At 40.7% G+C, this 25565-nt stretch overlaps 1 protein-coding gene across 1 annotated transcript in view; it reads left to right on the top strand.

Moving 5' to 3' along the window:
• Positions 1 to 25565, top strand: part of LOC136884725 (uncharacterized) — a 350171-nt gene that overhangs the window by 134473 nt on the left and 190133 nt on the right. Inside the window, exons 4-5 of the mRNA XM_068230067.1 lie at positions 8294 to 8296; positions 14296 to 14391. Coding sequence (XP_068086168.1) covers positions 8294 to 8296; positions 14296 to 14391 — 99 coding nt within the window. The remainder of the gene's footprint in view (positions 1 to 8293; positions 8297 to 14295; positions 14392 to 25565) is intronic.

Below are 25565 nucleotides of genomic sequence, written 5' to 3'. Positions count from 1 at the left end.
TCAAATACACATTTCTGTTATTTATTAGCTAGTTATTTTCATCTACTTAAAACAATACAATTAAAATTGCTTGATATTTTCATATATTACTACATGGGGACATGTTGGCCAGGCCGAAGAGGTGGACGCCGAAAAGAAGTCAATTTACCAACCAACTGTAAACTACTATAAAGATAAATATCACCTAGACAATATTTCCGTCCATGGACTCACGATCGGAGTTCGAGGCACAATCCCTAAATTTCTTGTACAGCGATGGGATTCTCTCGATCTCAGCCGGACACGACTTCACGACATCGCTATCGCCGCAATACGAGGTTCAGTGACCATACTACGCAATCATCTATATAACATTTGAAGAACCGTATTGCAAATTTATTCCTGAGTCTCGTGGTGGTTATTTCTACCTGGCACACTAGCAAACTCAACAGTAACTTAGAAGACAAAATAATGTGTCATCGACATACTTTGTCCTTGTGGCAGCCTCCGCATGGGGGAAGTTGTACTAATAATAGTAACTAATAATAATTTGTCGAACTGTCGAACTGTTATTGCTTTAATACAAACAGTTGTAGAATGTTTTTTCCTTCTGAAATATTTATGAACTATCCCCTTTTAGAAATAAGTGATGTACCATTCAGAGCAATGCTTTCCCCTTTATCCTTGAGAGCACGATATGTTTCGGCAGTGAACTCTCAAATCCATGGACGTCACTCAAGTTGAGAACAATGGCGCCTCTGTTGGTAATAAAAGAAGAGGAAATTACATTTTCCTTGTTCTGTCCCGTTCCTTTTTTTGTATGCGTTCACGTAAATAGGAAACATCCAAAGAGAATTCGTTATAACTACTCGGTGCGTGTGTGTCCTGATAAAGAACGTAACTCAACACTTTAGCCGCCTGACTTGCTGTCCATTTCCCTTGCTATCTTCACATTCACCCACCATTGGTTCCGGATCTCCAATACCACTCGCTATAAGCTAATGTGTTTGCGGCTTGGTCGCTTCATACGGATATCTCAAACTCGTGTTTTCTTTCCCTCATTTACAAAAAAAATAACAGGAATATTTGCTTATTTGAATAAGAATTGTTTGGCTAAGGAAATGCGTATTTGTCGTTGGTGTAGGGAAGAGATTTGAGAAATCGTCGTTAAAATGCTCTTCTGCATCCTAAGGAATTGTCGTCTCTTAAATATGTGAAATAAAGTGTAACTGTTACACTGTGTTCCGGAATTTTTTTGAACGCAACCTGCAGGACATCGAATTTGTGATAGCCAAAACCATCCCTTTCCTATTTCGATTCAAATAATTAGGTTTTTCAGTCTGCTGAAACTAATTTTGAATAAATCTATATTTTAAGAGTTAACTAAAAACAGCTTTGGAAAATCCTTCCTTCCGTTTTACTGGACCAATTTGCTTCATTTCGGGTTTTTTCTCTCCGGAATTAACTGCTGGTGAATCATGAGACATTGATAAATCTCTAAGCTCAGCCAAATTTGAGTAATCATAAAATCAAATAATTTAATGATCATTACAATAATTGCAGGCGAAGGCATACCCTAACCCGCAATACATTCTCTATTTATCGGGTTGCTAAGCGACCAACATTTTCATTAATATTCTGATATATGTGATCTTCATCCTTAGTAATATCATTGCATGCAGCCATATTTGATTGCTACCTGTCAAGCCAGAGATTATGGAAGCATACTATTCTTTGCTAGATACTCTTTGATTCTCTATCCCTTTCCAGCTTGCAGATACAATTCAGAAGATCACAGAGCGTTCCTAATAACTTTGATGCTGGTAGGAAAAAAGTCTACGTACAAACAGACCCCATCATGACATACGCCTTAGACCTTGCTTTGGAACACCTATGAAGTGATAAACTAGCGACGCTAGAGAAAGAGTGAAGGACATGTATCATAAAGGAGTTCTCTGCCTGGCAATACGCTCGCTTTCTACGACACAATACCAAGTTTTACATCAAGAACTTCATGACAAACAAGCGAATATATGGATAGTATTTACCAAACCTACGGCATAATGACGTCAGAATGGATTAATTCTGACTACGAACTGTGGCATACAATAACCGCGTTTCTTATTACATTTTCATGAAACCATTGAAAAGGGCAGGTGAAACAATATGACTATGAGTGTCATATCAAGACGAGTTATCCGACCTATGAATGCTGCCGAGCAACACGGGTTGTCTAATACTGTATGTGAAATAAAGTGCAACTGTTACAGTGTGTTCCGGAATTTTTTTGAACGCAACCTGCAGGACATCGAATTTGTGATAGCCAAAACCATCCCTTTCCTATTTCGATTCAAATTGTATTGTATACCACCTCAAAAAGAAAAAATATGGTAATAGAATTATACTTGAAAAAAATGAACAGAATTAGGCAAAAGTTGACACCGTGCAACCCAAAGTTTGCAACATTATAAGAAAGTGGAAATAATGCAATTCTTACTTGTAATTGCTTTTAGAGGATAGATGGGTTAATTGCGATGTCTAGGAAACCACCAGCCCGTCCCCAGAAGTAAATTTGCTTTTATAACTTTGTGAAGAGTAGCAGACAGCATTCTCCATTGCTGAAGTAGCTACTAGCATTAATTTTGGCCAACGTAAAGTGGCATGTAACGTCATTGCCATCATTGATGATAATTAGATTGCGTTACCAACCCCGGCTGAATAAAATCAAAAACAAAAACACCATGATTTAAAGGAAACAATGTGAAATACAATACAGCAATATTTTATATGAAACTTACCTTAATGCAGTGACGGATACAGGGTTGCGGCAGCTTTAAGGAATTTATACACCCTCTCGTCTAGAGGGAAGGAACTCTTATATAGGGATTCGCCTGTCGCCTTAGGTGAAATAGAATGCGCTCCGATCGCCTTCAGAATGCTAGAGAACTAAAAGCTGCTTCGCGGCCCTAACCTTTCCGTGGTCACAGTCCAATGGTTTTGTCACTAGCCTTAGTGTTGGCAGCATTGTTAACCGCTCGAGCAAGTACTCACGTTCTCAGCGAGAAGGCCGCGAGAAGTAAACAAACGACTGTCATTCCACGCGCAGCTGAATGTAGTCAGTATTGTGTAGCATGGCGTCAACTATTGATATCAGATTCTATCAAATCACACTCAAAATATTCAGAAATATTCAGGGTGTCCTTGAAACAAATTACAATATTTAAAGAGGAGGAAGCACGCAAGAAACGAAGGGAAAAAAGTGCTATTAACATTAGTTCAAGCCCAATATCTTCGGAGTTATAGTCCGCTACCGCTACTAAGAATAGTCATAATGTTTCAATAATATACGGAGGGCCGTATGGAAAAAACAAGACGGAAATACGGTCCTACCTAAACATTGGTCGTGAACGGCTGCATGATGGGGCACCGCGCCATTTTCATCGTAGTATTAGGCGACACTTAATACGGGCCTTCCATGAGCGGTGAATTGCTCGACGGGGCCAATACTTTGCCCTTCACGTTTACCTGAACTTAACACATTAGATTTTTGGCTTTGGGGACATGCAAAGTTCATGGTGTATACGGTCGCCATAAATGACGCGGATACACTATGAGAACGCGTGTTCGATGTCTCGGATGCAATTCGGTAACAGCCAGGGGTGTTTCAACGAGTGCGCGATTCTATGCGACGCACTGTAGGATGGAAGGCTGCACTGCAATGGACGGCGCTCACATTGAGTACATGTTGTGAAGAGTAGATCGAAGACATGGTGATCATTGATGGAGTGGACCATGACTCCGAAGATATTGGGTTTTTGACCGATGTTAATAGGAACTTTCTGCCTTCGTTTTCTGTGTGTAAATATTCGAACCTTTTTCACGAACACCTTGTATATACACAAATATTTGAGATTATGCATATTGAAGAAAAGACTAGATAAGCAACTGACAGGGAATTTTCTACCTGGGCGACTGCCTAAATGCATATCATGATTGATTGATTGATTGATTGATTGATTGATTGATTGATTGATTGATTGATTGATTGATTGATTGATTGATTGATTGATTGATTGATTGATACGAACAGTAAAACCTTGTATGCGCAGAGAAGTAGCTGCCAACAGGGAGAGGCCTAAAGCGGAACAGAACATCGCCCACCCGCTACATGGACATAACTCCTCCTCAGCCGTTTCGTGGATGGATGCCAGCAGATGAGCAGATACCACACGGATATAATCAAAGCTGGTTGGTGTGGAAATCCCTGAACAGGTTACGATCGGGAGTAGGAATCCAGGGATAATCTGAAGAAAAATCTGGGTTCAGCACAAGTGATATAAGGTGTGAATGTGGACCAGATCAAACTACGAGGCACGTGCCTCAGTCCCCTCTGAGTCCAGCATCTTGAACGGAGGATGATCTCCTACAAGCCACTCCGAGTGCATTGGACATAGCAAAATACAGGACATGTGTAATATGAACCCACATGTTATGTTTTGGGTTGTTGAAACGGACTTACACACTAACTGTGCATTTGTATGTTTTCTACTCCAGTATAATAGGTAAGGTAAGGGTTATACTGCCCGAAGGCAGGTCCGAACCTCCGCATAGGTATTCCTGAGCCGGAATTTACGTACGGTAGGGTGGCCAGTTCCTTTCCGCTCCTCCATTCCCTTACCCCCCAACAACAGCGCGTGGCAACCCATCCAACTCCTGACCACGCCCAATGTTGCTTAACTTAGAAGATCTCACGGGATCCGGTGTTTCAACACGGCTACGGCCGTTGGCCGAGTATAATAATGATAATAATAATAATAATAATAATAATAATAATAATAATAATAATAATAATGAACTTCAAATTTAAGAGAGGACTATGAATCATATCTTCGCCGCTACTAAAGACAAATAAATAAGTTATTTAATTAGTTAAAGAATATCCAAAATCACGAAGATTCGATTCACTGAAGCACTAGTATTTCCGTATTCTTTTACGCTTGGGAGACATGGACCATTAAGGCTAAGGACAAAGAACACTTCGATACTTTTGAGATGTGGTGGTGGCGTAGAAAGCTACGTGTAGCTTGGACCGAAAGGAGAACGAATTAGTCCATCATTAAAGAGCTGAAGCTAGTGAAACGTCTCTCTACAAGTGTCAGTGAAAGAATGCTTCAGTTCATTCGACATATCTTAAGGAGGGATGGAGACAACCTGAAAAAGTCTATCATAGAAAGCAGAAGACCATGTGGAAGGACAGCCTTCGTCTTCAGAACGTCCTAGAAAAGCTGAAGATCGAGTTGGATGGTGACACTTAGTGAAGTATGTAACTCTCTAGAAGCAAAACAATAGGGTCACGACACTCAGTAATGAGTAATACGACTGATAATGATGAATTAATTAAAGCAAAACCCATAGCATAGGGAGAAGTGGATCACGACAAGGTAGTATAAGACGTGAATGGATTACAAACTTCTCATCTTCCTGCTTCATGGATTCTGTCTATAGACCGTGGAAACGTAAAAAGAGAGATATCGTCGTCATGCGTAATTGTTTTCGAACAACAGTGAAATGGCTGTCAGTGTTCAGCGAAATTCAATTTAGTTAATAGTAGAGCAAACACTAGAAATGACTGTCAGATGGTTTAAAAACACGTGCCTCGCATTGGAATCGCCTGATTCATTTGCAGTCGATAATTTGAAATGGTTCCCGTTCACCGTAAGTGTGTAGTAAATTATTACTTGAACTGCTTATATGAGCTACTGGGAGCTACGCTGTGCATGGGGTCAGATATCGTATTTACTGGTGAATAATAATAAAAATCGTGGGCAAAATTTCTAGTAGATAAATGGAATTTGTACGTATGATTTGAACACCCACGGTATCCCCTTCCTGTCGTAAGAGGCGACTAAAAGTGGCGACCAAGGAATGATTGAATTAGAACCATGAAAATACTTGTTATTACTACCATCACGAGGGAAATCATGCGTCGCCTTCGCTTGCGAGTAGTACCACTATGTTAGGTACACTATAGGTTTGTGATTAGTAGCAACAGTGGGTGGGTCACTGTGGGTTTACAGTACCCGTGATTAGTACCACTATATGCGGAACACCACGGGCTGACGTTGCCTGTGACCAGTACCCACTATGTGAGAAACACCATAGATCCACGTTACCTGTGCGATTGAGTAGTAACATAACTTTTGGAATACCGTGAGTCTACGCTCGTCTTGATTAGTACCGCAACTTGAAAAATACCATGGTTCTACTTTACTAGCAATAAGTACCATTATGAGGGGCCATTGACCTGAATTTTGGACCCCTTTGGACAACAAGAATCATCGATTCAGAATTGTGCTTTGTAAGCAGTCCCTTGGTCAGTAATACAAATACTTTAATATAGTTTCTGGGAAAGTGAGGCACTGCGGGTTGGATCCACTGATTATTTCGAATTTATGGTCATTTTGTTCATCATCATTCGTTTTATACTTTAGTCAGTGGATATATTTTGAAGTTAAATTATCATTTCATTTCGTTGCCCCTCGTACCATTAGGGGCCTATAACATAGCTGTTAGGGCCCTTTAAATAAAAAATCCTCTCTTTTTATAGTCTTGTTTCTTACCATTGCAAGCTATTTGGATTTTTTATGTATGCTAGCATTTTCTCCATATTTCCTTGGCCAAGTCTGGAGTAAAGTATATGTACAATCTCGAGGTTCCCCTCTGGTGTTCTTCGACGATCCCATTGACCCCGGCTTATAAGACATTAACCCGCTAGAGGTTATTGTGTTAGCTGGCTGGATGGAAAACATACCTGTTACTCGGAGGTGATTATATCCAATTTGGATGAGCCTGATGGTGTGCGCGGAGGGGACAAGGGCCAGACCTACACGCACGAAGAGTTAGCGACCTCCCTTACGTTCTCACACATGCACAGTAGTTGGGTAATCCAATCAAACTCAGTGACGCTGCCCTTCAGGTAACGCCTTAATAGGATTACAAGAGCTTCGCATTGCACGCCGATAGTGAGACAATACAACCCATTTAGTGCTACAACGAACTACTAATTGGCTATCCCGCCCGTAAAGCGATGACCTCCACCTGCAGAGCCCGAGAGTTGCTCCTTTCAATATTCCTGTATACATTGTAATAAGAGATCGGAATACAAAGTAATGTGTACATATAAAATCCCTAATTCTGTGTCTCTCATTCACAGCGATACTGAGATAACGAGAGAGTTTAAACAGCAGATTTTGTTTCAGTTACGGATTGAGCCTTGTTTAGGCCTACAAGAAAAATGGAATGGAACTCTCAAGACCACGACTTACGTTCTTTAAAATAAAAATACGTTCCTATCAGCGAAGCCGTTGTCGCATGTTCGCCATGACGTAGGTACATACATCCTGGCTTCTTTTGCCTTCCACAGATATATTTGAGACTTAAAATGGTACCTACCAACAATAGTAAAACCTCTTCATAAGTCTGGAAATATTTATGACATTAAAAATTACAGACCCATTTCGATAACTACAACAATAAAAATATTCGAGAAATGCTAAGAGAATATTTACCAATTTTTTAGATAAACACCAAATACTTTCGCCCAGACAGTTTGGATTCATTAAAAATCTCGGAACGACTTATGCTATATCCACCTTAACAAAGAGAATATATGAAAATCTTAATTCATCTCTGCTCTCTACAGGGATATTTCTTGACCTTTAAAAGGCATTCGGCCGTGCGCGTAGAGGCGCGCGGCTGTGAGCTTGCATCCGGGAGATAGTAGGTTCGAATCCCACTATCGGCAGCCCTGAAAATGGTTTTCCGTGGTTTCCCATTTTCACACCAGGCAAATGCTGGGGCTGTACCTTAATTAAGGCCACGGCCGCTTCCTTACAACTCCTAGGCCTTTCCTATCCCATCGTCGCCATAAGACCTATCTGTGTCGGTGCGACGTAAAGCCCCTAGCAAAAAAAAAAGGCATTCGATAGTGTGTCACACCGCTTGCTCCTCCAGAAATTGGAAAAATACGGCTTTAGGGGTAATGTGCTGGATTTGCTTGAGAGTTACTTGACAGATCGTGTACAGTATGTCAAAATTAATCAACATCTAAGCACACCGATGAAGATAATAAAGGGTGTCCCACAAGGCACAGTATTAGGTCCACTATTGGTTATTCTGTTTACTAATGATCTACAGAAAACAATAGCAAATGCCGAACATACGCACGTCGTAACATATGCAGATGATACAGTCATTTACGTAGAGATAGCGAGAGGGAGATGTGTCCTAGAAGAGGACACAAAACTCAATACAGAGGGTTACCACCTTATGGGTTCGTAAAATAAACACAGGTTAGATATGAGTAAGCTTATGGAATGTCACTCATCTGCGTAGCGCGGTGCATGCTGCCGTCAGGGGTCTTAAACAGGATAACTCCATCACTGGTCCAGATATTTCTGACGCCGAACATGGATATTGCCGCCTTCAAAACCGTCAGTCTGGCAGAAGTAAGGTCCTCCCGGATCGTGACACGAGATCCTTTCAAATGCGTTTTCTTTGCGAATATCTCCTTCCTGGTGCGATAACTTGTCATCTTCACGATAATAGGCCAGGGTTTATTAACCAATTTTAAGCCCGACTCTGTGGTTCCTGTCAATATCCGTCAATTTTATGTCGGCTCCAATGTAACGTGCAACATTTAATACTAAATCGTTCGTGTCCTCATTTGACTCCTCCGGAATGCCAAATATGCGGAGGTTATTTCTACGCTGATATTGCCCCAAATTATCATAATTTGATTTCATTTCCACTTTCAGTTCTGCGAGTTCTTTGTCTCTCTTGGCAATCTGATTCCTTAGGTCCTCACATGCATTTATATTGAACTGCACAGATTCCTCTAGTCTCTTTAACACACACTCCGTAATTTTGTCCACTATGGTATTCACAATTAATTCCACGAATATCTTAGACTGAAGTGTCTCTTCCATTATTTTCCTCATGGTGTCTCCTGTTGGGTTGGCATTCCTGTACTCGGCCTGCTGTTGATTCTTCTTCGTTCCTGGCGCCATTTCAGTATTACACTAATTGCACGGCACTCGAACAAAGAACGAAATAATTTTTGATAGTACTTGATTTCACGATACAAATAGATGCACTGTGGCAAATTACAGCACTGTCGCAATTGTTACTTAGTTCGTACATGTTTGTCATCATTCACCACTATTAAAGACATCCATGCAATAAATATGTAACCAACAAAACAGTAAATTTTCAGGAGAAAGGAAATTTATTTTCAGGGTGTACAAATGAGTCCATGTATTAAACAATTCATTGTTATAACTTAAGGTTTTGAAAATAATATGCAAGTATGCCTTACATTTGTATACAAGAGAAAATAATCCTGTACATGCAATTGAAACAAAAAAGATAGTAATTAATATTAGTTTACTAATAAAAATAACGATAAGAATGAGATGTCGAGAAAATTGTTATGAAAGGAAATCCACAACTTGAAGATTTCAAAAGATGGAAACTCTCCCAACTAACAAGAACCGTTTACAATAAATAAAGTATTTTATGGAACAATAAGGTACGACATTACATTACAATAAGAGCCTCCGTGGTTCACGTGGTAGCACGCCGCCCTCTCACCGTTGGGTTCCGTGGTTCATATCACGGTCGCTACATGTGAGACTTGTGCTGGACAAAGCGGAGGCGGTCGAATGACTGGAAAGAGGCTGTAGATTTTCATTTTTCATTACAATACAGTAGTTAAACCAGAAGCACTGTTACGCTGCGGAAACTCTCAACCTGCAACAAGAGGGATTAAAAGAACAATTAGAAATTAAAGAAAGAAAAATCGTGAGAAAAATCTTAGGAAGAAGAACAATAAACTTAACTCATTACCCTAAACCTAATAGTGAAATATACAAGCACATCTGCAAAATTATAGATGCAATTCGAATGACGAATCCAATTTGCAGGGCATTTGGAACGAATGAATCCTAACAGACTTTCACATCAAATTTGCAAATTTCTACAAAACAAGGCCACTACACCAAAGTGGTACAAATTATTAGAGAAAGACTCACTGAATTAAGATCGCAAAATCTGCATGATCGAAAGGAAATAAGAAACATCATTCAAACACGGGGATTTGAGGAACAAGAAAGGAAACCCACACGATCGGCATGGTCAGAGGACCGGAGGTGTGCACAGTCAATGAAGATGAACTACTGAGCAAAAAGGAAGGCCGAAAAATGCTGATACCGCATGGTCCTAGGTGACCCATTCGTGAATAAAGAGAAGAAGAAGAATATGTCCAGAAAATAATTCGTCATATAGATATGATTTCGTCTATGTCCTTTATTTAAATGATATATTACACCGGATGATGAACCAATACAATCCTGACTAATATTCCATTCTCACACCACACCATAGAGGCATGATGGCACACTATATTTCCACTTAAATCTCACTTATCAAAAATTTGTTGGTTAAATCCTTATTCCGGTGAGGATCTTCAATTATTCTAAATGAACCCATCGTGACTTTTAAATCGCGAATTATTTAATAACATTGGTAAGCAAAATTAAGTATAAAACGATGCCGCGGATAAGAAGCTAGTTATTTATAAAAAGAACTTAATTTTGACATTACGAATTTAACATTATTTTGTAATAAAATGATAAAAAAATAAGAATATTTTCGTAAGGAACATCTTACATATTCTTCTTCCTGAATCTATTTACCGTCCAAGGTTGTTTTTTCCCCTCGGACTCAGCGAGCAATCCCACCTCCACCACCTCTATCGCCTCGGTGGATACATCTGGAAAGGGGGACCAGTACTACGCCCAGGCGGCCTCACCTGCTACCCTGAAGAGGGATCTTAGTGGCGGATGGGAATATTGGAAGGGATACACAAGGAAGAGGGAAGGAAGCGGCCCTGGCTTTAAGTTAGGTACTATCCCATCATTTGCCTGAGGAGAAGTGGGAAATGACGAGAAAACCACTTCGAGGATGGCTGAGGTGGGAATTGAACCCCCTCTACTCAGCTGACCATCCGAGGCTCAGTGGTCCCCGTTCCAGCTCTCGTATCACTTTTCAAATTTCATGGCAGAGCCAGAAACGAACCCAGCCCTCCGGGTGGCAGCTGATCACCCTAACCTCTACACCACAGAGGTGGACACATCTTAGACAGTATTAATATGAATCTCTCATCAGAAGAGTAGTGGAGATCGTCAATGTATTACGGTATTTATAGAGCAAAACTGTCTAGTTGCAGAAATTAGTATCAATATTTCAACTAAGTAGCCAATGTATACATATTATTGGGCTTTAAAAATGTCTGCAAAATTGAAAAAAGAAAAACATTTCTATAAACATTTCAAATGACCTCAATTAAAACTAGCAGGAACTGTGGCTCCCTTTTTAATATTTTCAGAAATATGGAAAATACAAGGAATACAGGTATCAAAATAACAGGATGGAATCATCCGTCCACAGTAAGTGGTGTCGTTTAAGAATCCGACACCCTGAGATAATAGTCCACCAGTCGAACATGGCTGTAGCCGCTGAGGCCTAATCCTCTATTGCGTCATCACCTCCGAGTGCTGTCTTCTGATATCATCTTCTTGGTCTCATCAGAGTACGGAAAGTGCAGGACATTCAATTAACGGAAAGTATCCCTGGCGTGTAATGAACCGAAGAATATTTTATAAAGGAATAGGGAAAGTTCAGTCTGCGTTATCTAAACACTGGAACTGATATTTAGTACCTCTATTGGAAAGGCCTAAGTGTCCAATGCGAACTTTCTCTTTAAATGTAGCATTTAATTGCAATCATTTCATGTTTAATTCTTGTAAAATTAATATGTGTAAAATACATTATTATGAGCCAAAAAATAAAGTGGAATGAAATCGAAATAGTTGATAAGAATTTGCTTATGCAAAAGAGCAAGAAATAAATCGTATACATTCTTAAGGGGAGTTAAAATATCCCATCGTCAAATGTAAAATTTGCTAAAATATTATCACCGTTTTTAATTTCGTTTTTCTATGTTTTAATTTTCAAGATTGCCATGACTGAAAAAGCTTACATTTTCTAACATGGATACTATATTATTTGAAATTTGAAGATGTTAAAAATGAAATGCTCTGATCTCTACAACTAAAACGATAATATATATTGCCAGGTGGAACAAAATACATCTGAAAGGCAATGGACAGGTAAGTAACAATCTGAACTAGGAAATGGTGTCAACTTTCCCTTTTGGAAAATAAAATAAAATGAAAATGAAAATCCTCAGCCTGTTTTCGGTCATTCTACCGGGTCAGGAATGGAATGAATGAAGCCCGTATCTAGCGGCGAGGATATAAATTATTCCGGCTGCCGAAGCCTGTCGCACTCCCCTGGGGCAATGATAAATGACTGACAGAAGAAATGAAATAATATTGGAGTGTGTTTCTGGAAGGAAAGATGACAGGAAAAACCGGAGTACCCGGAGAAAAACCTATTATTATGGGAATACCGTGGTAGAGAGAGGTGTAAGAAGGTCCGGGCATGAATGGGTGGATAGAGAAAATATTGAATAATTTAAAAGTTTAACACTTCGATTATATTTCTTAGATATTTTTTCTTTTCAAAGAAATCAGATAAAAAGATTTAGCTCGAGAGCTTGAGTAACAATATTAGAAAGGTCTAGGATAATCAAATGACAACACATTTACAGACTAAGCTTAAAGCTCCCAATTTGCAAAGGTAACAAGAGCAATCACTGTTCCAATCGATAACTCCTCAAGGAGACTGAGTTCCACAATTACGATAGTAGAATAAAGAGCGTCTTTGCTCCACACAATTACTCTCTAGAATACTATTCTCCAACATTTAAAAGTTCCAAGCTTATTAAAGGCACAACCTATATTTAACAAAAACCAACAGTGTTCAATGTCCTATATGCTCAACAGTCTGATTTACCTTGAAGGAAAATGAATAATAGAAGTTGACTTTAACAGGGGTAACAAGTATCCATTCTACGTGGCCTTACTTAAATACAAATGGTTAAAGTTTCTGGTCGAAAATCAAAATGTTAGGAGGTGAACTCTGGCATTCATTGAAATTCACATGAAAATACTTAAAACCCTATGTGGGCTTATGGCCTGACGTTACAGAAGCTAATCCTATACTACGAAGATTACTAGATGAAAGGAAACTAAGTTACGAGATATATTTATAAAGGTTACAAAATCCTAGTCACCTCAATGCCAAGTTGAAGGGGAATACACGAGGGTTCCAACTCGTTATTCCCTAAGTTACGTGAAGTTCTTTAGATTGGTTGAAAGGTTACATCTAGAAATAGAAGTTTACATTACGAAAGAATATTTGAAACCTTTCCCTTCGAAGCATCTTTTAGAGACAATTACATTATTACATGGAGTCTGCCATTACCTTGAGCTGGTGGACTTCCCGGCGATGGACGAGGCAGCCCTTCCCCTGCCTCCGCTACGTACACACTCTAAACCTCTTGATTGGAGCGATCGAAAGACAACATGGCCCGAAATGTCCCAGCTGTTATAGCAGAGAGGAAGGTTCCAGATTTCTCTGGGTCGAAGCCCTGACACACCCCCATTTCCATTGGACAATCAAATAAATATCAAAATTTTCTCATTGGTGAATTAAATAAATGTACAAAATTCCATATAAGCTACAACATTAAGTTGGCGGGAAGAGACAGAAGCGTTGATAACTTTAGAACACCAAAAACAATTTACAAACAATTCAGTTTTACCAACTAATGATTACGAAATTTTTCTTGAAATTTAATTGTCCATCCTCTCATCAGAAGGAGTACCTAGGTTGACAGTAGAGACCTCTGTCAAAAACTTTCAAATTACTTCTGCCACATAGTTTGAAGTACAAGTTGCAGATGGCCTTCTAAAAGGCGCTTAATTTAAATACACGTATCGGGTGTACCACCGGTACTATTATTATTATTATTATTATTATTATTATTATTATTATTATTATTATTATTAATTATTATACTCCAAAATATGTTGTAAAAGTAAATAACATGTGCCCTAAAATGTATATGAACTGTGTTATCTATACCATTATCAACATTTCGGGCTTGTCCGGATTTTTGCTCATACAGATCGGATCTGGTCCCGTTCGAGCCGGTTAAACAGAGTTCTGTTTTAATATAAAACCTAAGGAATGTACAATTAGTAAATCTTTAATGCGATCAGTTTTGAAGAACGGTGTCTTCTACAAAGTTTTTCACCACATTTAACTCCGAACTATTCTTCCTTTCAGAATGCGGTGAAGGAGGCTGTGTAACGCAGTGCCCCTATGACGATGGCAACCCTACCAACATATGCAACTGTGGCCGAGGACCAAGAGTGCAGACTGGTGAGTCTCAATTATGTTCTGTTTAGAACACTGTTTATTTTTTAGTGTTACCTTGTGTGTTTGTTTATTCTTGAACGTTTCACAACTGTCAAGTTAACAAGAGCTAAATTACACAATCGACACAATTCTCTGAAAATTTTCAGCGAGGTACTGAAAATCTGTAGGGTTGGGGAGAAAGAGCTTGGAGCTGTCTATTACAGTAACATGTTGTTCTCTCGACCACGGAGAGCTTAATACAGTTCGTCGGTCCAGCGACATTTGACGGTCGCCTCGGGACAGGGTTATCGATTATCGAGAGTCGTGCACTATTTCACTCGCTAGTTTGTTTTCTTCGTCCACCAATTTCAGATAGAATGTCCATATACAGGGTGTTAGGTGTATACGTGCAGATATTAAGCTAGTCGGCTAAGAAAAATACATCTCATAATATATGCTATGTACTTTTTACCTTGTCCTATTAGTTTGCCCATAACTGAGCCAAATATTTCAGGACCTAATGTGTTTTGAACGGCCGTAGCAGGATACGCCGGTGATGTCATTCTGTCCACGCGTAGCGGAAGTACAGTAGCCGAGTATAGGGCTTGTTGAACCTGTTTCTTATCGCAGGCCAACACATGTTGTTGTGCACTTCCCCTAAAGGCTTGGCAAGTAGAAGAGGATGACTCACGTGCCAGGTCACTTGCTGTACTCGAAAACCGGTGTAGGGTACTCTGTGTGAAAAGTACACAGAATCCTTACAGTGACGTCGAAGATCCGTACAAGCACATACGTGCGAATCAAGTGTTGTGTATTTGTGTGCGATTTTTAAGACGTCAATGGCATTACTCAGTGATCCAAGCTGACAAAATGAAAGGAAATGGTTAATAAGTAAATGAAATATGGGCGCAACATTTCTGTGCTGTTATTGCGACAGTCTACGATGAATTTCTGACAATAGACAATGCGGGTTGTCTATGCTTATTCATAAACTTTTTAGGTCATTGAAATGACGGTGGACACTGAAAGAAAAGGCTATAAGTATTCAGTGAAATTGTTATTAATGAGACAAATTTCAAAAACCGTAGTTGCATCCATCGTGAACATTGCTCGAAGGAAAAAGACCTACTGTGGAATTGCCGCCGGGCATTTCTAATAGAAGGCTTATTCTTCTTTTTCCTAATCTGTTTACGCTCCAGGGTTGGTTTTTGATGGGACTCAACAAGGGATCCCACCTCTACCGCCTCAAGGGTAGTGTCCTGGAGCGTGAGACATTGGATCGGGGATACAACTGGAGAGAATGACCAGTACCTCATCCAGGCGGCCTCACCTGCTATGCTGAACAGGGGCCTTGCGGGGGTATGGGAAGATTGGAAAGGATAGACAAGGAAGAGGGAAGGAAGCGGCCGTGGCCTTAAGTTAGGTACCATCTCGGCATTTGCCTGGAGAAGGGGGGAACTACGGGAAACAATTTTCAGGTTGGCTGAGGTGGGAATCGGACCACCTCTACTCATTTGACCTCCCGAGGCTAAGTGGACCACGTTCCAGCCCTCGTACCACTTTTCAAATTTCTTGTCAGAGCTGGAAATCGAACCCGATCTTCGGGGGTGGCAGCTAATCACACTAACCACTGCACCACAGAGGCGGATGGAAGGCTTATTACTGAACAGTAAGTACCGATAAGTAAAATGATGACTGTAATGGACCCGTTTAATTAGAACTTCCGTAAAAATAATATTACTACTACTACTACTACTACTACTAATAATAATAATAATAATAATAATAATAATAATAATAATAATAATAATAATAATAATATCTTTACGTTCCACTAACTAATTTTCACGGTTTTCGGAGACGCTGAAATGCCAGATTTTTTATCGCAGTATTTTTTAATGCAAATAAATCTACAGACACGAGACTGACGTATTTGAGCACCTTCAAATACCACCGGACTGAGCCAAGACCAAGCCTCCCAAGTTGGGTTCAGAAGGCCAGCACTTTACGCAGTGCTGCACCAATCATCTTGCCGGGCTGAGTGGCTCAGACGGTTGAGGCACTGGCCTTCTGAGTCCAGTCTTGACAAGGTGCTCAAATACGTCAGCCTTGTGTCAGTAGATTTACTGGTACGTGAAGAACTCCTATGGTACTAAATTCCTGCAAATCCGCGTCTCCGAAAACCGTGAAAAGTAGTTAGTGGGACGTAAAGCCAATGACATTATTATCATCATCTTACCTGCACAGTTCATAGGGGTATCTTACCTGGAGTTCCTCATAGGTACGTTATTAGAGCTTTCAGAGGACGCTCCGTTTCGACTACGCCGAAACATGTGGTTTTTACACGATGGTCCACCACCTGATATAAGCCGCTTACTGCGTGATCATTTGGATCAGTCCTTTGGTCTATGGCGAATAGGACGACATGGACCCGTCAATTGGCCCGCCAGATCTCCAATGGATATTACGGAAGACTGGATTCGGAGAAGTGATTTTCTTTTCTTAGTTGCTTTACGTCGCACCAACACAGAGAGGTCTTATGGCGACAATCGGACAAGAAAGGCTTAGGAATGGTAAGAAAGTGGTCGTGGCCTTAATTAAGGTTCAACCCCCGCAATGCCTGGTGTGAACTTGGGAAACCACGGAAAACCATCTTCAGGGCTGCCGACATTGGGGTTCGAAGCCCCAATCTCCCGGATGCGAGCTCACAGCTGTGCGCTCCTAACCGCATGGCCAACTCGCCGGGTACGGAGAAGTGAAGCCTGCAGAGTAGTCCAGGGAGGTCACTTGAACAATTGCTACGTGTTTCACATTGGTATGTCAGACGTTACACCATTTCTGCAGCGTATTGAGTTGGGAGTTCAGTTCTCAATCGATGTAGTATTTTGAGTCTCGATAGTTCTATATTCTCATAAATCCGAGCAGAAAAATTGAAGTACCGGTAACAAAAATTATAAATCTAGAGTTTCAGTTCGCGATTGCCTTGTACGTGGCGCAAGCTGAACACAACACACGGAAGACGTGCTTGTTAAAACGCTAGATATTGACCTTGAACACAGCATGGCAGTTCTTCATTCTACACTGTACTGGTTTGGGTACATTGCGTGTGTGTGTCTGTTGGTGTGCATGTTTGATGTTTATACACAAAACCTGTTTGTCACACTTTGTCCTCTAGTGCTAACCACAATACGAAGATACACCTGACTCATCGTAAAGAGACCTGGTTCTGGTCTTACGCATACTATCCTGTAGTAAACTACTGCGAGCGATGTAGGCACGGGTGAAGTACATTTCATCTTGTTTCCTCCTACACCACGCATATTTTACTATTTTCTTTCCTGCCTTTCAGCTCCTAATGACTTGTTAATAATAATACCGGTAATGTTATTTGCTTTACGTCCCACTAAGTACTCTTACTGTTTCTGGAGGCGCTGAGGTGCTGTAATTTAGTCTCGCAGGAGTTCTTTTTACGCGCCAGTAAATCTACCGACACGAGGCTGACTTATTTGAGCATCTTCGAATACCATCGGACTGAGCCAAGATCGAGCCTGCCAAGTTGGGGTCAGAAGGCCAGCGCCTCAACCGTCTGAGCCACTCTGCCCGGCAGCAAAAAATATTATTATTATTATTATTATTATTATTACCGGGCGAGTTGGCCGTGCGGTTAGAGACGCATGGCTGAGAGCTTGCATCCCGGAGATAATGGGTTCGAATCCCACTGTCGGCAGCCCAGAAGATGGTTTTCCGTGGTTTCCCATTTTCACACCAGGCAAATGCTAGGGCTGTACCTTAATTAAGGCCACGGCCGCCTCCTTCCAACTCCTAGGCCTTTGCTATCCCATCGTCCTATAAGACCTATCCGTATCGGTGCGTCGCACCGACACAGATAGGTTTTATGGCGACAGATATAACTAAGGACTAGGATCGGGAAGGAAGCAACTGTGGTCTTAATTAAGGTACAGCCCTTGCATTTGCCTGGTGTGAACATGAAAAACCACGGAAAATCATCTTTAAAGCTGCCGACAGAGGGATTCGAAGCCAGTACATCCCGAATATTGGATACTGTTCCAACGTTAGCGACTGCTACTATGAAGCTCGGTGATGATTTAAGAGTGGGTTTCTGCCGCTGGTTAATTGATCAAGCACTCAATCCAGAATTTCTGTCAAGTGTATTAGTGACACATGAGGCAATTTTTATAGAAGGAGTGTTTAATATTTAGTATACCAAGGCAACCTCTAGCACCGGCTCTCAATTAATATCTGGATGGATGCAGTGGGAAGTCTGTCTCTTTGACCAATCGTCTTTTTATTAGCGTTATTTTGCTTTACGTCCCACATACTATTTATACTGTTTTCTGAGACGCTGAGGTGACGAAATTTCATATCGCAGGAGTTCATTTACGTGCCAGTATTTCTACGACACGAGACTGACGTATGTGTGCCCCATCAAATATCATCAGACCGAGCCAAGATTGAACCTGCCAAGTTGGAGGTCGGAAGATAAGGACCTCAACGGTCTCAGACACTCAGACCGGTACCAATCACCTTACTTGCATAAATTTAATCGGTGTAGCTTTCCTTATGGTGACGATGGGACGGGAAAGGGCTAGTATCGGAAAGGAAGCGATCGTGGCATTCATGACGTTACAGCCCCAGCATTTTTCCTGGTGTGAACATGGAAAACCACGGTAAACCACCTTCAGGGCTGCCGACAGAGGGGTTGGAACCCACTATATCCCACTCATGAGCTGTGGAATATCCCCATTCAATAGGACAAGGCAGTTACCAGCACCGGTTCTAATTAATATCAGGATGGGTGTAGTTGGAGGTCGGTTACATCTTTTTATTAATGTTATCTTGCTCCTGTACAGTAGATACAGTATGTGACTGGAGCTTTCAGAGGACGTGTCGCTTCGACTACGCCGAACCACGTGGATTTTACACGATGGTGCAGACATTTCCTCAACGGTAGACAGGACGATGTGGAACTATCAATTGGCCAGCCCTTATTCCAGTGGATTGTTATGCCTGGGGGGACATGAGAAACAAAGTATACCGAACTGAGGTAACCACTTCGGATGACCTCCGTGAACGTATGTTTAAGCACCAGAGGATATTCTGAACCACAGTGGTGTCTTGGCTCGAATGACAAGTTGCTTTACGTCGCACCGACACAGACAGGTATTATAGCGATGACGGGGCAGGTAAGGGTTAGGAGTGGGAAGGAAGCAACCATGGCCTTAATTAAGGTACAGCCCCAGCATTTTCCTCGTGTGAAAATGGGAAACCACGGAAAACCATCTTCAGGGCTACCGACAGTGGGGTACGAACCCACTATCTCCCGAATACTGGATACTGGTAGCACTTAAGCGACTGCAGCTATCGAGCTCGGTGTACCAGTAAATATACCGACACGAGGCTGACGTATTTGAGCACCTTCAAATACCACTGCACGGGGCCAGGTTCGAACATGCGAAGTTGGAGTCAAAAGCCTGGCACCTCAACCGTTTTAGCCACTCAACCAGGCAGGAAGCACGAAATGTAGGTACGTTTAATTTACTTAGTTGTATAATATGTCAATTTTTCGTTTGAAACAAAACGTTCGATGTGCTTCGATAATTCAATTCTGATTCTACTCATATGGATATCCTATGCCATGCATTTGTTCGTTGGCGCAAGGAACTGTCTTCCTTCTTCTACCTTTACGCAATGCACAACGGGGATCGTACCGCATTTCACGTCCCGGCGTGCGTATCCCAACCAATAATTATATCACACGCTCGTACAGGTCGCGCACCGACACAGGTTTTCAGGTCATTTCCATACTCACTAGACCACAGGGCTGACGACCACAGATATCCCTATCCCCTAAAGGACGTAACAGCAAATGAACCAGTATTAACGCTGAGAATTCAATACATCTCCAGGGTCCGAAACCGATAACTAGTGTTGTCTGAAACCCCTAAGACGGAAACTAAATACTAACAACAACAAACCAGTCTGGCGATAATGTAACGTAACATGTTGTAGACTGGTAGCCTTCAAGCTGTTACCGTAGGTCAGTTGCTCGTAAACATAAAACCAGTTTGGCAAGTATATTACGTAACATCTCGTGGCGTTGAATCGGGAGCGCTCAGCTGTCACAGTAGTACATTTGCTCTTAAACATAAACAGAACAGAAACCAGTTTGGCAGGGATGGCGCGTGACTTGCCTGTTATCAAAGGAAAGCTATTCATTCACAAGAACAAGGCATACTACCTATTCTAAAAACATCGTACCCCTTTGCTCTCGAAAATAACTTCCGAGGATTACTATAATTTTGATATATAGTGGTTCGTCACATCGTTCTCTATTGCTACAATAAATATCTGCACGTATACACCTAACACTCTGTATATACACACCTAGTAGTGGTTGCTGGAGAGTGTCTAAGGGACAAGAGGGGAAAAGTACAATAATAACAATGTTATTTGTTTTACGTCCCACTAACTACTCTTTTACGGTTTTCGGAGATGCCGAGGTGCCGGAATTTAGTCCCGCAGGAGTTCTTTTACGTGCCAGTAAATCTACCGACACGAGGCTGACGTATTTGAGCACCTTCAAATACCACCGGACTGAGCCAGGATCGAACCTGCCAAGTTGGGGCCAGAAGGCCAGCGCCTTAACCGTCTGAGCCACTCAGCCCGGCGGGAAAAGTACAAGTTGATGGGGGGGGTATATTCGCTAATATGTATTTATTTAATTTTTATTTTAACTTATTTTTTATTTCTTCTTCTTCTTGTTCGTTTCAACCACGTTGTGGTACGATAGATCAATCAATGGTTAGTGAGTCGTGTTTTCCTTCCCCCCCAGTAATTTGTTTCATCCTTTCAGATCTTGCCTTCCTCTCTTCTTCAGAAATTCTGTATAGTCGTTTGGGCTTCACCCTGTCTTGAAACCCCTTTAATTTATTTTTTGTTGTTTTCTTCGCGGATCCATCTGCAAGAATCTCTTCTGTAATTCGAAACTCTCTTATGTCCTTCTCAGTTTCGTTAAACAAGTTCGGCTTGGTTTTCTTAATACGGAAATAGTCGAATATTATTTTAGTTATCCTTTTTGGGTCCATTCTTAGGATGTGGCCATAGAAGTAAATTCTCCTTTTCCTTATTTATTTATTTATTTATTTATTTATTTATTTATTTATTTATTTATTTATTTATTTATTTATTCGTCTTTCTTCGTTATGTTTATTCAGAGAGCGCGTTTGAACTTGTTTGTTGGCCTGATGGTTTTCCCTTCTTATCATCCCAAAATCTCTCCATTATTGCTTTGTTTTACATCTTGCGTTCTGTGGACAACTTCCAACCAGTTTTCTTCTTAGGTTTCTCCACGAATTTGTGCTTGGCTACTATTGTACTAAAGGCTCCAAAACCTTCTATGATGACCTTCAGTTGGTTAAATAATCTTATCTTGAGTCTGTCGCTGTCAATTCTATAGATATGGCCATAGAATTGCAGGCTACTCCTCCGTACGGCATCAGTGAACCTGCCTGTTAATGAGTACAGGTTCACTGTTTTCCTCTTAATCCACATTCTACTTTATCTCGTGGGACCATAAATTTTCTTTTCTTGCTTTTCAATGTCTATAATTTCAGAGTGCCCTCCAATGGATATGGTTTATGAGGCGTATAAAGCTTCCGGCAAAACAACTGACTTGTAGTGTCGTGATTTTGAAATACGCGATATGACTTTCATGTTGTTGCAGTTCCACGTTAGTATGTACGCCTTATGGAGTTCGGTGGCTCTTTCTATCTTGGCCCTACTGTCTAATCTCGATGATGATATGATTTCTCCAAGGTATTTGAAGGAGGACACCTGTGAAATTGTGCCGTTTTCAATCTCTAGCGGAGGTTTTATTTTATCTTCTGTGTTTATTTAGATTGATTTTCTATGTACTGGTTTTTATCGTACGATATGTAGAGGCCTACCTTCTGTGCTATATTGTGTAATATCTGTATGGCGTATCTGGTTTCATCTCTTGTCTTGTTAATGATTGCTAGATAATCAGTAAAGGTTAAACATTGCACCTTGACTTTGCCTCCCAAGTTTCCGATACCCATACCTTTGATGCCCCTTTCCCATTCTCTAATAACCTTGCAAGAACTAAGTTAAACATAATAGGGGAGATGACGTCACCTTGACAAACGCCCTTACGTATTTACGTATTCTCTACGGAATATGACTTTAGAAGTAATATTCGTGAGAGTTTACCGGATTGCTTTTCTGGTCTTTCTGTCCACTCCTGAGTTCTTTTCGAGTATCTAAAACTGTCTTTCTGTCCACAGAATCACACACCTTCTTTTAAAGTCCGCAAAAGTGACGATCGTACTGGTATCACTACGGATCGTTTATATCGTCCTCAGCACAAGATCGACCTTTCCTGAAAACCGCTGATCAGGTGATCTGTCTGGTTTTCTAAACGATTTAATTCTACACCTCCACGACTAGGGATATGCTACTGCAGTTGTAGTTGTTTCGATCCGAATACTAGCCTTTTTTGTGCAATGGGTTTATTAGTGCGCACTTACAATCCTGCGGGATCGTCTCATTATCATTTATTTATTTATTTATTTATTTATTTATTTATTTATTTATTTATTTATTTATTTATTTCCATAACAAGGATAATTTCCAAATTACAACAGACCGTCACAGACTTGTTTCTACTATCCGATATATACTCAAATAATAATAAATATACGATAACGAATATGAATTAGAATAATAATAATATTGATAATTAGACGCTGGATTTTAGGACAGTAATAGGTTAGAATGCAAACTAATTTGGTTATTAGAGTGTGTCATCTAGTCCGTCCCTCCGTGATGTAGCGAGAGTAACGTAAATTGAAGGGGGTTCTTGTGAGCGGAACCCCTAATGTTTATGCAAAACTCCAAGCACAACCGTTTTGTGCAGTTGTGTATACTTTTCGTCGTTTAGTAAGTTTGATTCTATCCTGTTACTGCCTAAAAATGTGAAGTTTAAACATAATGATGCACATACAGAGCTATATCAATTAAGCACAAGTCTTTGACAATTGTTAGTTAAATATACTGAACAAATGTAGGAGTATGAGGAATACTATTTATATTAATGGGCAGTCTCGCTCCCACGACAACAACTCCGTCAAAATGAATTCGATGCCTGGTGTGCCTTACCACAAAAGGGTAAGAATATTATTCTGTGGAATACACAACAGCCAATCAGTGGATAAGGAAACCAGAAGTTCCAACCTGCAGCGACTGGAGAAATGCCATGAAACCGACAGCAAATGCAGTTCCAGTTCGTGCATTACCTGGGCAGGTCCCAAGACACTGTGCCACAGTGAGATTGAAACACTTGGTCACGTCCTGGGTTCCTCTCCATTTAATGACACACTACGGAATTCACGACATCGCCGTGTAAGATCTATGACTGCTGACGCCCTAAGAGGAAAGAAACGCACAGTCTGCGTGGAGGAACACGGATTGTCTCAGGCTGGGTCAAGACGCCGGATTAAGAAGATATCCATACCACCGGGCTCAAGTAATGGATACCCAATAGACCCCACAATAAGAACCGAGGAATCATCTACTCAACTGCAGAAAGTACAGGTGACCCAAAAGTCGACTAACATTTAACGAGGCAACACTTCGCGGAATATTGGAGATACAGAGGTAATAATTGACTCACATCATTGACATGACATGAGGTTTTATTGACACCAAAATAGAGTAAATAAAACTTCACTAACTGCGCCTTTTCTGGTAACTTCAACATGCTCGATTGCAGGCGCATTGACGCCCTCTCTCACGACAGCTCTTTCTCATACCGTACAGAACTCTCATGCGGCATCACTGAAGTTTTGCTGTCCAGCGCCATCTGTTGGCCTGTTCATGCACTCGTTGTTGGAGTCAATAAAAAATCATGTCAAGCATGTGTGGCCCATTTGTACCTGAGGTGTTGCTGTCCAGCGCCATCTGTTGGTCATTTTGTGTATTGATGATAGGAACATTACTGCCATTCACAACTTCTGCAAGAAATTTAATTTGGGTAAGAAATTTATTAAGGGCGCGGGATTAGTGGTCCTGAAAGGCTCCATCACAATACTCAGAAACGACTTATATCCCTTGTAGTCTCTCTTAGCTACAACTTTATCCTATAAGGAGTTCCTCATCGGTTTCAAAATACTGGTATACATATTTACAATAAGCGTACCTTTTAATTGAAGCGTCGTCTTTTTTATGATGGTGATGCTTGTTGTTTAAACGGGCCTGATATTTGGGTCATCGTCCCACTTTGTCAACTTCTTTTTCTTCTTCTTGTACCATACCCTCATTGGATGTCGGCCGTCAACAGAGGGATATATTTCTTATTCTCAGCAACTCGGAAAAGAGTGGGGGTACTAAGCCTCGTAGATTCCGTAGCCAAGCTATTCTCCTTCCCCTACTTCTACTTCCTTTAATTTTTACCTTGTATGATAAGCTGAAGGAGTCTATATTTTTCATTTCGAATTGTACGGCTGAAGTACTGAAGTTTCTTCTTTTTAATGTGTGCATGACCTATAGTTCTCTATTGAGGCGTTGGGGTACTTCTGTGTTACGTATTCTGCCAACCCATATTATTATGACCAGGCGTCGTTAGCACCACATCTCAAGAGGTCAAAGTTTTTACTGGTGTTCTCTGTTAGGGTTCAACTCTCGGCACAATAAAATAAGGTAGAAAATACCTAACACCGAAGTAAACGGAGGCGGATTATGATATTGAGTCACTGTTACAGAGACGTTTGCTCATTCTTTTGAATGCAGTCCTTGTCTGTTCACTCCGAGACCTAATTTCAACAGCGGTCTTTTTGGCAGCTCCTAAATAGAGGAAGCAGAAATACGTAATTTTTAATTTAAAAAATATTTTAAATAACAGAAATAGAGGAGGATGGCATGAAGACACGAATTCACAGAATGGAAATAGCTTATCACGCAACATAAATACATAACTCAACAGAGTAGCATGTAATGGTAGTAGAATACAACTTTCGACAAAGTGTTGTCATGAAACGGGGGCAAGTTCACACGTCAGTTCATCCGGTACTTCGAGAGTGTCAGAAAATTAGTTACAATCCAGTCCAATATAATTTTTCCAACAGTTACGTCCATTTCCCGCACATCGTGCATTTCCACTA

Source organism: Anabrus simplex, chromosome 13 (genome assembly GCF_040414725.1).
Source record: "Anabrus simplex isolate iqAnaSimp1 chromosome 13, ASM4041472v1, whole genome shotgun sequence".
NCBI lineage: Eukaryota > Metazoa > Arthropoda > Insecta > Orthoptera > Tettigoniidae > Anabrus > Anabrus simplex.
Note: the sequence above shows the minus strand (reverse complement) of the source record. Positions and strands in the feature narration are given on the sequence as shown.